The sequence below is a fragment of the Pseudochaenichthys georgianus genome, chromosome 4 (assembly GCF_902827115.2).
Source record: "Pseudochaenichthys georgianus chromosome 4, fPseGeo1.2, whole genome shotgun sequence".
In the NCBI taxonomy this organism is placed as follows: Eukaryota; Metazoa; Chordata; class Actinopteri; order Perciformes; family Channichthyidae; genus Pseudochaenichthys; species Pseudochaenichthys georgianus.
Genome location: NC_047506.1, coordinates 44165597 through 44178315, shown reverse-complemented (window position 1 = coordinate 44178315; position 12719 = coordinate 44165597). Strand labels below are relative to the sequence as shown.

The 12719-nt window shown below is 42.9% G+C and overlaps 1 protein-coding gene across 1 annotated transcript in view; it reads right to left on the bottom strand.

Annotated features, from left to right (window-relative positions):
• The window catches only part of lpp (LIM domain containing preferred translocation partner in lipoma), a 160998-nt gene that overhangs the window by 110219 nt on the left and 38060 nt on the right, over nucleotides 1-12719 (bottom strand). The window contains 1 exon segment of the mRNA XM_071202954.1: nucleotides 7947-8131. Within this exon segment, the coding sequence (XP_071059055.1) occupies nucleotides 7947-8127 (181 nt within the window). The 5' untranslated portion in view covers nucleotides 8128-8131.

Sequence of the window (12719 nt, the reverse complement as noted above, 5' to 3'; positions counted from 1 at the left end):
CACACTCCACTATGGCCAAGACCAAAGAGCTGTCAAAGGACACCAGAAACAAAATGGTAGACCTGCATCAGGCTGGGAAGACTGCATCTGCAATAGGTAAGCAGCTTGGTGTGAAGAAATTAACTGTGGGAGCAATTATTAGAAAATGGAAGACATACAAGACCACTGATAATCTCCCTCGATCTGGGGCTCCACGCAAGATCTCACCCCGTGGGGTCAAAATGATCACAAGAACGGTGAGCAAAGATCCCAGAACCACACGGGGGGACCGAGTCCATGACCTGCAGAGAGCTGGGACCAAAGTAACAAAGGCTACCATCAGTAACACACTACGCCGCCAGGGACTCAAATCCTGCAGTGCCAGACGTGTCCCCCTGCTTAAGCCAGGACATGTCCAGGCCCGTCTGAAGTTTGCTAGAGAGCATTTAGATGATCCAGAAGAGGACTGGGAGAATGTCATATGGTCAGATGAAACCAAAATAGAACTTTTTGGTAAAAACTCAACTAGACGTGTTTGGAGGAGAAAGAATGCTGAGTTGCATCCAAAGAACACCATGCCTACTGTGAAACATGGGGGTGGAAACATCAAAGGGACCAGGACGACTGATCCGTGTAAAGGAAAGAATGAATGGGGCCATGTATCGTGAGATTTTGAGTGACAACCTCCATCCATCAGCAAGGGCATTGAAGATGAAACGTGGCTGGGTCTTTCAGCATGACAATGATCCCAAACACACCGCCCGGGCAACGAAGGAGTGGCTTCGTAAGAAGCATTTCAAGGTCCTGGAGTGGCCTAGCCAGTGTCCAGATCTCAACCCCATAGAAAATCTTTGGAGGGAGTTGATAGTCTGTGTTGCCCAGCGACAGCCCCAAAACATCACTGCTCTAGAGGAGATCTGCATGGAGGAATGGGCCAAAATACCAGCAACAGTGTGTGAACACCTTGTGAAGACTTACAGAAAACGTTTGACCTCTGTCATTGCCAACAAAGAGTATATAACAAAGTATTGAGATGAACTTTTGTTATTGACCAAATACTTATTTTCCACCATCATTTGCAAATAAATTCTTTAAAAATCAGACAATGTGATTTTCTGGATTTTTTTCCCCTCATTTTGTCTCTCATAGTTGAGGTATACCTAGGATGAAAATTACAGGTCTCTCGCGTCTTTTTAAGTGGGAGAACTTGCACAATTGGTGGCTGACTAAATACTGTTTTGCCCCACTGTATGTATAGGCTACTTATAAGTATTCTACGTTATTTTCAATCATCTCAGCCTCAGATGAAACTTTGTATGATTATAATTCCACACTTTAACCCTGTTGCAATAGAAAAAAACAACTAATTAAATACAGTAAGTTACACGTAGAAACGATCAGTAAATGTGTTCATTGCATAATATCTTGTGGCACTAGAACTATTTTTAGGAAAAACAAACCCTCAGTTCCCAGGGGCCTAAAAGAGCCGAGCATGCAAGGCTTCCTGGACTCACACATGCTAACCACAGTCCTGCTCTGTATGTGTATGACAAGTTAGGCATGCAACAAGGCCTCTGTCACAATGCTAATATGTGACTGTAATTATGAAGCAAATGTGCAAAGAATGCAAGGCCTATAACCTCCACTCTAAACGTGCACAGAGGCAAAGAAAGGAGAGTGATCACAGCCCACTAACAAAATGTTGATGTGTATCCATCAGAGGACCCGCTGCCAACTAAATTCACACACCATTGATCTGTACTCAAAGGATAATTAAGCAGAATATTTGAGTTCAGTCAGAGCACACCTTAACAATCCAATGTTCTGATACTTATAGAAACAATGGCCACAACATAAAAAAAGATCGGTGTTGCAATGAACAATAATTACCGTAGGGATGGATGAAGCAGTGTGTCCGTGATCAGCATCATTAGGTATGATACGATTCTGTTCTCCAGCCCTCTTTTTATATCAATGAGCTTTTTAGGATTGTATAAATACATCAAATGATTGCTCTATAAAAGTAATGCTAAACAGCTCTGCTATGTGATGTGTATTACTTGAACTAATACCATAATATTCTTCAATAATTGTGTTTGAAAGAGTTGCTTTTAAATTGAAATATTAAGACATATAAAGCTGGTGTTTTACCCACAATCAAAACAAGACACGAGGACTCAGGTCAATGTGTTCCTGACGGAGAGCTGCACACTTCATTGTTCAGAGAAATAACTCAGTTAAGAAGAAGTGGAACATGATTGGGGACTGAAACCAAAGATGGAGAAAAAGTCAGATGTTTGTAATGAAAGAGATTTTGGACAGTCTGGACCCGGTCTGATCAGGCAGAACAGTGAAGACGACAGTTCTCAGCTGCCTTCAGGAGAGTAATTAAATCAGTTCTGCGCTGACGTTGCCGTTGTTCCTCTGGAGCAGTGGTCTTCACTATTTTTTACATGCGAGCCGCATTGATAGGACAAAGTCAATAGGAGAGCCACTTATACCGCAAAGTATAAAAAGCTGCATACAGTTATAATAAGCATGTCTGCTTATTAATCTGTCATCCCACCCAGAACATACAATATGCAATGCAGCCAACCAATACTATAATGTCAAGCGTATTTGAGCACTCGGAAAAGCGCTATATAAAATAAATGCATTATTATTAATAAGCAGGGGTGCACATAACTTTCTTATGCCCCTTTCACACCAACGCGGTTCCAGGGCCGGTTCGGAGCTAGAGCCTGATAAGCACCGGTTTTTCCTGGTCTCACCGCAGCGGAGCCGGCTCTAAGCACCGAAAACTGGTAAGCACCGAAAACCGGTGCCAAAAAATGGTCGCTCTAGAAGCAAGAACCGCATACGTCACGCTTAAGTCGGAGGGGGGCGAGATTAACCTGAGCTAACAGTTAAAGGCGAGTACGGCAATTAAAAGTTGAAATAGGCAGTAGCGCTGAGCAAAGTGACTAGAACGCAACCACACACTTATAAAAAAAACACACTTTATAAAGTCAGGCAACACTAACCAGGCTTCGTGTGATTCTGTTTATTTGTGCCTTACTTTGACCATCCGTTCACTGTTATCGATCATTGTGGAGAGAGGCAGACGTGTTGTTTTGTATTATTGCAGCTATCGGATGCAATCAATACATGGGCTGCACAGGTTGTCATGTCCGACTATCACAAGTAGAATCATAATGAAAAATACGCCGGTAAAATGTGCCTGTAGAAAACGGCTTATGCCACAATAGGATAGCAGCAACAAGTAGTCAAGTTATAGTCAGTTTAGCTTTGGTTGCTATGCCAACATCACCCATTTTATACCAGAGAAACTTTAATAACAGCATTGTGATGCCAAACAGCGTCAATTCAGACTGAAACACATTCACTTATGGGGAATTGGGGATATGCATCAGCTGCTTGTGTGACAGTCAGACAGTGAATACTTTACAGCGGCCGCTGCCGTGTGAGCTAACCCGGAGCTAACGGGAGAATAAACTCCGGTGGAAGAGCAGCACTGCAGCGGTCGGTAAATGCCGCTGAAACACATTAATAAACAATGAACCACGGCACTCTGGAGAAAAGTATAAGGTTGGAGAAGTCGTTATTTAATTTAATCTGGCTTCGTGTGATTAAAAGCAACACGATCATCGACCCGACGCAGTCCCCCGTTGTTGTTGTTGTTGTTGTTGTTGTTGTTGTTGTTGTTGTGAGCGCCGTTGGGGAGAAAATCACCGACGTAAACGGGGACATCATTACGCAGCAGCAACAGTCGGGCTCTGGGCGGTGTGAACAAAACGGGGGCTGAAAAGAAAAACCGGTTCCGAACCAGAAGAGCACAAGCACGGAGCTAGAACGGGAACCACGTTGGTGTGAAAAGGGCATTAGTGAGTTACTCAGATGAGTACCAGGAGACGGCGTTTGGTACTCACCCCACATGAAGCGTGGTGTTAATAAGTGCAGTCTTCCTCACTGTCCTCCTCAGTTTCTCCTTCACTGTCCTCTATTTCCACTTCTTGCATGGTAGATGATGAAGATGATGAAGATGCACCTCCCTGTCTCTGTTTAAGCCTCCGATTTGCTGTCTCAAAAACTTGTTGACAAAACTGTGAAGTCCTTGCATTTCCTGAGGCCAAGTTGAAGGATCAAATACTAATAATAATAATAATAATAACTTGAATTTATATAGCGCCTTTCATAACCTCAAGGTCGCTTTACAAAGAAACATACAAGGACAAGACATAAAAAACATAAACATAAAACAGGGGGCAGAAATGGAAGTGTAAGTGGGGTGGGGGGGAGTGAGTTATTGTTGGAAGGCGATGTTGAACAGATGAGTTGTAAGGGTTGATTTGAAAATGTTGAGAGAAGGGGCGTTGCGGATTTCTGCAGGGAGGGAGTTCCAGAGGGTGGGGGCAGCGACACTGAAGGCACGGTCCCCGAAGGTGCGGAGGCGTGAATGGGGAATGGAGAGCAGGCCGGAGTCTGAGGATCGAAGGGTGCGGGACGGAATGTATGGGTGGAGGAGATCTGTGAGGTACTGAGGGGAGAGGGCATGGAGGGATTTGTAGGTGAGGAGGAGGAGTTAGTAGGTGATGCGGGACTTGACCGGGAGCCAGTGGAGGTTGAATAGAGTGGGGGTGATGTGCTCCCAGGGCTTGGTGCGTGTGAGTACCCTGACAGCTCAGTTCTGTATGTACTGGAGCCTGTTCGGGGTTTTGCTGGGAACCCCCGGACAGGAGTCCGTTACAATAGTCGAGGCGTGAGGTAATAAAACAATGTATCAGCTTCTCAGCAACAGAGTCGGACAGTGATGGCCGGACTCTTGAAATATTTCTGAGGTAGAATCCAAGACAACACCAAGGTTGCAGACCAGAGGGGATGGGGAGATGATGGAACCGTCGATGTTGAGGAGCAGATCTCCAACCTTCCCGAGCAGTGCCTTGGGGGCCACAACCATGAGCTTAGTGTTATCACTGTTTAGTTTGAGTAGGTTGGTGGTCATCCAGGTTTTAATTTCGCGTAGGCAGTTGATTAGTGACTGAGGGGGGAGATGGGCAGAACGTTTTGTGCTGATGTACAGTTGGGTGTCGTCGGCATAGGAGTGGAAACAGAGACCATGGCTGCGGATGATATCACCAATCGGAAGGATGTATATTGTGAATAGAAGGGGACCGAGCACCAAGCCTTGGGGTACTCCATGGTTGACAGAGGCACAGGGGGAGCTGCAGCCAGCGTGTGTGACAAACTGTGTCCGGTCCGGTCGAGAGGTATAAGTGGAAGAAGGAGAGGGCGGAGTCAGTGAGGCCAAGGAGTTCAGACAGGCGGGTGAGGAGGATATTATGGGAGATGGTGTCAAAGGCTGCAGAGAGGTCAAGGAGAATTAGTGTAGTGACTAAGAAATGATCACATGACTTGAAGTCATATCTGATTTCAGATGTGGGAAGTAACTAAGTACACTTATTCAAGTACTCTACTTAGGTACAATTTTGAGATACTTGTACTTTACTTGAGTATTTCTATTTTATGCTACTTGTACTTATACTCCACTACAGTTCAGAGGTAAATTGTGTACTTTTACTCCACTATGTATCGAATACCTTTAGTTACTTCACAGATGTGGATGAATGATGTGAAATATAATCAAGTGTTAAATCAGACTTTAGTTCCACCTGGAGTAAATCCACAAGCTACTAGGGGTGTTGAAAATAATCGTTTCTACGATGCATTGCGATGCGGACGTGGACGATTCGGTATCGATGCAGTGACGGAAGATAATCGATTATAGCGTAGTAACGTTGCTTCCTGATTTTCCGGCCGCGGCTTTACTATAACGTTTTTTTTTCTGTCACTTTAATATCAAATCGGTCGGTGACGCAGAGATCAGGGAACAGACATGACAGCGGCACAGCGGCACAGCAACACCAAACACGGAGCAGTCTGCTTTATCCACCAACACAAGAACACCAGTCCAGAATCAACAGCAGAAGGACCCGCTCTGAATCACTCCGTGTCGCTGCGGCTCAGAGACACAGGGATTTATGTTTTTCAAAAATAATCACGTTACAATCATGTCAGGTTTTTGGTGGATTTAATTAAGTCTTGGATTGCAGAGTATGAATGCCCTCTAGCAATTTTCAGACGATATATACGTGTGTAAAGTTTGTGAAGGCAGGAGGAAAAAAGCTTCCGCGATCACCGTCTCCTCTGTTCCTCCAAACCCCACCCCCTCCCTGAAAATAATGAGTGACAGGCTGATAGTGACCCGATAGAAACTTTATTATTCTCTTAATCACTGAGATATAATGAAGCTAACTTAATCTCATACATTCATGGGATTTATGTAACAGTAAGACAGAGAATGTAAGTGTGCACCCACATGCAGTATTTTAGTTGGTATATGCTGTTGTAAATACTCCTGTTGTCTGCTATGTTCAGACTCAAGTCCTGTGTGTGGTGCCACATTCAGGACATTCAGTATCCTTTTTTTAACAGAAGACTGTTGCTAGAAGCTGCAGCTAGACTGCAGAAGCATTATTTTTTTGTTTTTGAGGATGGAACAATTTCACACACAGATATAGGGAGGCTAGACCTATACAATTCATTTATTTTGGTTTATAAATTAATGTCAAGACATTTATGTTATTATAAGCCATGTGCAGTAATATAGAAAATTGAGGATGGAACGCATTGGTATGAATCGTGATGCATCGTGATGCATCGGGATATCGAATTGAATCGAATCGTTGACAGGATAATCGTAATCGAATCGAATCGTGAGACCAGTGAAGATGCACAGCCCTACAAGCTACCCTGCAGTATACAAAGTCATTCAAACTAGCTGCACCTTCACGAGCTTTGAGAACACTTTCATGATCAATCATTATAAAACATATCATATATATTATTCTGAAATGGACCAATCTGCACAATGACTACTTTTACTGTCTTTCACTATATTTTGATGATCATACTTTTCTACTTTTACTTGAGTAACATTTTGAAAGCAGGACTTTTACTTTAACAGAGTATTCCTACACAAGATCTGAGTACTTCTTCCACCTCTGTCTGATTTCAAACTCATCCATTAACACCCTAAGTTTGCAGCTGTGGTTTTTGCTCCACCTTGCCGTAAATAAAACTGCAGCAGCTTGACCACAGAACATGAACGTTGCGATCAGCTGATTTTGCGCAGTTCTCCAGTGTGTGCACGGGGCACAGAATGTGCACAGGGGAGTCTCCCTTGCCAGTTGGCGTAGTTTTGGCACAATTCTGTTGTACACACCGACGTTAACAGCAGCCCTGTCTGTGCACACGGCACCAACTCTGTCGTCCAGTGATCTAAGCCTGCCTCCTGTAAAGCTTCACAGGTCCGTCGGTTATGGCCAGCGCGGCTCGGCCAGCACCCAGTTCAATCAGTCCAAGAACGTTCGAAGATTTATTGCAGGGAGCAAAACGCCAAAGTGGCTGCTTAAATGTATTTTAGATTTTTTTTGGACATGTCAATAGTTTACTCCACTTGTTGACAAGAAACACGTGTAGACGAAATATGTGTTTTGTTTTGATGACCTATCAAGTAAGCAAAGACGCTTCGTGACACAAGTGACGTTACGCATTTCAGATGTTTACCGCGCATGCGTACCTGCGTTATGTGGACCCATGTCTATCACCCCTTTATTTAGCCTACCGTCATGCGAGCCACCAATTAAAGCTTGGCGAACCATATGAGGCTCGCGAGCCGCGCAATGAGAAGCCGCTCAAAGTTCTAATTATTTAAACTTTGCCCTCGATTTCCTTCGACCTTTCGACATGTAACCAATCAGATGACAACTGTATGGAGCACGCAAACAGGGGAGGTAACCATAGAAACAAAACTAGCTAGCTGGCTAACAAACGTATCATGTGAAGACTGCTTTAAGATTAACTCCAGCTAGTGGAAATAGTGATTGAGTGGTTTCTCCTGGTGTTACCTGCAGGGTCCGAGTGGGTGGGCTCCCCTGCATGTTTGTAAGGGTTGAACTTGGGCTTAGGTGCGACCACAGGGGCAAATTTCTTCGGTGCTTGCTGCTGGGAGATGGAGATGCTCGCACTGCCCAGAGTAGTCTCCATCCTGGCAGCCACCTGTCCCGTCTGGTCATCATTGTTCCACATGGTTCTGATGAAGAAAGACCAAAGTTAATACAATTGGAGCTGGGACTTGTGAAGTCAAGAACGACATGATGTCAACATGGAGTCTCTAAGGACCTTAGAGCCAATGTCAGAAGTGAGCAAACTTCACTACGGATCACAGTAAGATGAACCAATGAAAGAATCCAGCACCAAACTATTAACACAACAACATCAATCTTGTAGAATGTTCATTCTAGAGGCTAGAATGATCCGTTTCCTTAAGGACAGGAGCACCAGTGATGTTAGGGTTATGGAAGTAAGAAGTCTGGACAAAAGTCAAACTGAAGAAGTCCTTAAAACAGCAATAGTTTAACTACAATGTCCTAAAATCATCACTTTTAATAAAGCAATACGAATATATGTTGTATTGCATTAGAATATTTATGTTGTATAGCATTAGAATATTTATGTTGTATAGCATTAGAATATATATGTTGTATAGCATTAGAATATATATGTTGTATAGCATTAGAATATATATGTTGTATAGCATTAGAATATTTATGTTGTATAGCATTAGAATATATATGTTGTATAGCATTAGAATATATATGTTGTATAGCATTAGAATATATATGTTGTATTGTATAGCATTAGAATATTTATGTTGTATAGCATTAGAATATATATGTTGTATTGTATAGCATTAGAATATTTATGTTGTATAGCATTAGAATATATATGTTGTATCGCATTGATTTGAATATAAACAAAAAAGGTTTTTCAAATCAATGCTATAACAGACAACTGAGCAGCTAAACTGCTAAACAAAGTTGCCACATGCTAACATTAACATTGTCCAGGTAGTGTGGGGGGTTGCGGTTGTTTGTAGGCTAGGCAAACTAATCCTAAAAATAATGATGCTGCATGTGTAATTTAGTTCCTTCAGACACTGTGCCTAATGGTGCGTTCACACCGGACGCGATGCGCATATTCGCTTCGCTCTAATCGCTCTTATCGCATCGCTCTCTAAACGCTCGAGTTTCACCGCGGCTGTCAGCTGTGTTTACTCGCATCATTCAAACAAGACTCGCTGGCCAGGGGGCTAGAACCACAACAACAAAATGAACATATTTTACCGTGATTTCATTGGAACACACGTTTCAAAATGATGCTGAAGTAACAACATTCTGATACCGGTTAGGAAAAGCCATGAATTAATGCTTTGACAAGTCTCCAGACAAGACGGCAGGCGAAAAACCTTTGCGTGTTTTCTGAATGGAGATCGGATTGATCAGGCTAAGCTAACGCTGTATATGCTCCGTCCACACTGTTACGACCCTGGTCGTTATGTGTATTGTGTGTAGAGATTTTTCCCTCCTCCTGTGTGTGTGTGTGTGTGTGTGTGTGTGTGTGTGTGTGTGTGTGTGTGTGTGTGTGTGTGTGTGTGTGTGTGTGTGTGTGTGTGTGTGTGTGTGTGTGTGTGTGTGTGTGTGTGTGTGTGTGTGTGTGTGTGTGTGTGTGTGTGTGTGTGTGTGTGTGTGTGTGTGTGTGTGTGTGTGTGTGTGTGTGTGTGTGTGTGTGTGAGCAAGCAGGTGGTGCCCGTTAGCTGATTAGCTACCTTCAACAGGCTAATTGGTCCACCTGAAGAAGAGGGGAGCATTTAAGCTGCAGCCATGCAGTCACTGCGCCGCTCTCTCCGACTCAGCTTCTCCTGCTCCCAACTGTTGCGTATTTGTATCTGTCCTTTTGTACTTCTGTCCTGGTATATTTTGTAAACCTTGGAAGGATAGACATAACTTTAACCTGTCCTTGTTGGACACGCCTTAAGTCTACGTGAAAGTGTGAAACCCTTTTTCTTTTGGTTGGTTCTCGTTTTCTCCTGTTTTTACGTCAGTGTAGGTAAGAGTCCTGTATGTTTATTTTCTTATTTGTTAGGCAAGATTGTTGTGTTCAGAGATTTGTTTGTTTTTGTGGGTTGTTGCACTTAAAAAGAAAACTTTGGTAATTAAATGTACCAAAAGGCATTCACTGTCTCATTGTCTATGTTCTTGGGAGTGGGAAAAGAGGAGAGAGGGCACATTTTATGCTGCGCCTAGGTTCCCCTAGATCTGGGCGTAACAACACTCACAACAACGTCCTACAGACATAAATAAACCATTGACTAGTATTCGCCATGACACAGAAAGTCTGTGGTTTGTTCATGTTGAACCTTTGTCTATTCTGAACAGATATGAGGAGCTGTGAGCTCTGAGTGCTAGCTGTTAACAGCTGATGTTTTGGTTTTATGGTTCAACGTCAGGCTGAGATCCTTAGCGCTGAATGACTACCGCGAGAGAAACTCAGATAAACACTGCCGTGATCCAGTGGCGAACCGTCAGGGCCTTCAAGGTAGGGGCGGGCTATATGACGATATATATCGTCGTGACGATATTAGGTCTCCACGATATGCTTTTTCAGAGATATCGTATATATCGTGATAAAAAAAAACTTGAAAAAAAAAAAAACTGATGTGAAAGACATGCTCTAAAGCTGTCTAGTCAGGATTCAGACAGTATTGCACTTCATTTATTGTCTTGGTTGATTCTGTTGTCTTATATTTTATTTTATTTGCGTGCATATGAAACGCTAACCATTCCCATTGAGATCATTAAAACTGTCATTTGAACGGCGATCAAGCCTGAAGCCACAGAGACGGACACGATCCCCTGTCCGGCTAGGGTTAGGGTTAGCTAACACACTCTCACTCCATAATCGTCCAGGAGCGACGTTTGGTCAGTGTCCGTGGCGTGCAGTTGTGACGCTCCTAGGCTCCTTCAGCGTCATAAAGGGACGCAAATAGCTTTCAACTGATTGCAATGTATTCCCATCTGCGGCGGGATTTGACGCTCATGGAAGCACGGCATTCGTTTATGTCGGCTGCCCTTAAAGGCAATGTGAGCGTCCATTCCCATTGGATAACGGAGAATCGTACACCCGGAAGTAAGTATTCCCCTTACTGTCGATTGATTTTACAGTGATATCTGCACTACTCATCGACTAAAAAACACCAGATTATGCTTGTTAATTACACAACATTGATTGGTTTAAATTGTGTGCAATGCTTTTGTATTTTTCCCCTTCGATTCGGAGAAACAAATATTTTTTCGGAGTAAAGGATGGCAGAAGACACTACACTACCCAGAATCCCCAGCTATCGTTTGGACTACACCATGTGCTCTGTTTGACAAACCCCGTTTTTTTTCACCATTCATTCCAATGTCTGGCGTCTATGTATCTTTAAATTTCTCCCTGCAGAAAAAAAAAACATGGCTGAACTTCGTTTTATTCTCGGTGGAAAATGCCTATTTTAAAGTTAGTTTGGCTATTAAAATGCGTTTTGATGTCATTTGATGCGAGAAATATGAGTTGTTATTTCAGATTATGTGTGCAGTGGATGTACATGATCTTTAGTTTGCTAGTTATTCAGTTCAGAAATAAAACCAGCTTGAAATGCTATTTTGGTCCGTTACTCCTTTTTGTTTTAGTTTCTGTTACCTTGTAGGTGCTTGTACTGTTAAGTAACTTGAAAAATAACCATAATAACCGACGTGAAAAAATATCGTGATTGTGATTTATTTGCTTGAAAAATATCGTGATAATATATTTTTCAATATCGCCCACCCCTACTTCAAGGTATTCAGAGAATACCCTGGAACACTCAGAGAAAACAAACAAAATATTGATTTAATTATAGAAATAAAATGTATATAAAATGAATAAATGAGAATCGTATCTGTGTTGTTGATCTGTAATATTACAGTGTTACGTTGATTTGTTTGTCCTTCTCGGACCATGCACTACGCATTTCAGTGGTTTTGTGTTAGAAAAGAAAGCAACCAATCAGATCTTGTTCTGGGTCTCTGGGTAGAATATCCTTCAACCAAGGTATTCTACATCCTTGATCGAAGGCCCTGGCCGTTGCACTGAATGAGAGCGTACGTTTGGACTGACAGTTTGATCAACCAATCATATATTGATTTGTAGCCAATGGGCGTATTCTTTCAGAGTTCCCCTCGGTTCCAGGGTGTTCTAGAAGGCCCGCTAGTTAACTGGCTCGAGGCAGAGGATCTAGATGAATGCCACGAAGCCATTCATTTGCCGTTTTATTGTTTTTAACGTTGAAATGACAAGTGCAACAGGTGAAGATGAAGTTGTTGCGGAATTGTTGTGAGTACCCTTTTCAAGACGACAAATCAGTGAAAAGACGGACATTATAATGCTGCGGAGGGGGGGGGGGGGCACGGTTCGCCACTGGATTAAACACCATATCATGTTCCAAACCACATCAAGCAGTCTCTCTGAAACAGTATGGAGCTCAAATGCTTTCTCTCTCACGGGTTTACCACAAGGTGAGTACCTTTTATATCCGGCTTCTTTACACATACTCTCTCCAGTACAGCGTTAGCTCTGAGTGTTAGCGATGCTTGCTAATGTAAACACAGACCATATTACTTCCCAAACACGACGGGCATTGTTTCTGATAGCGAGTTTCTCATAGGGCCGTGGGCATAAAGCCAGCCCTCATTTTAGTAATGTCGTCATGATGCAGCAAATCTGGATCAGCTCCGTTGTACCCCCATTTTTAGAGATGT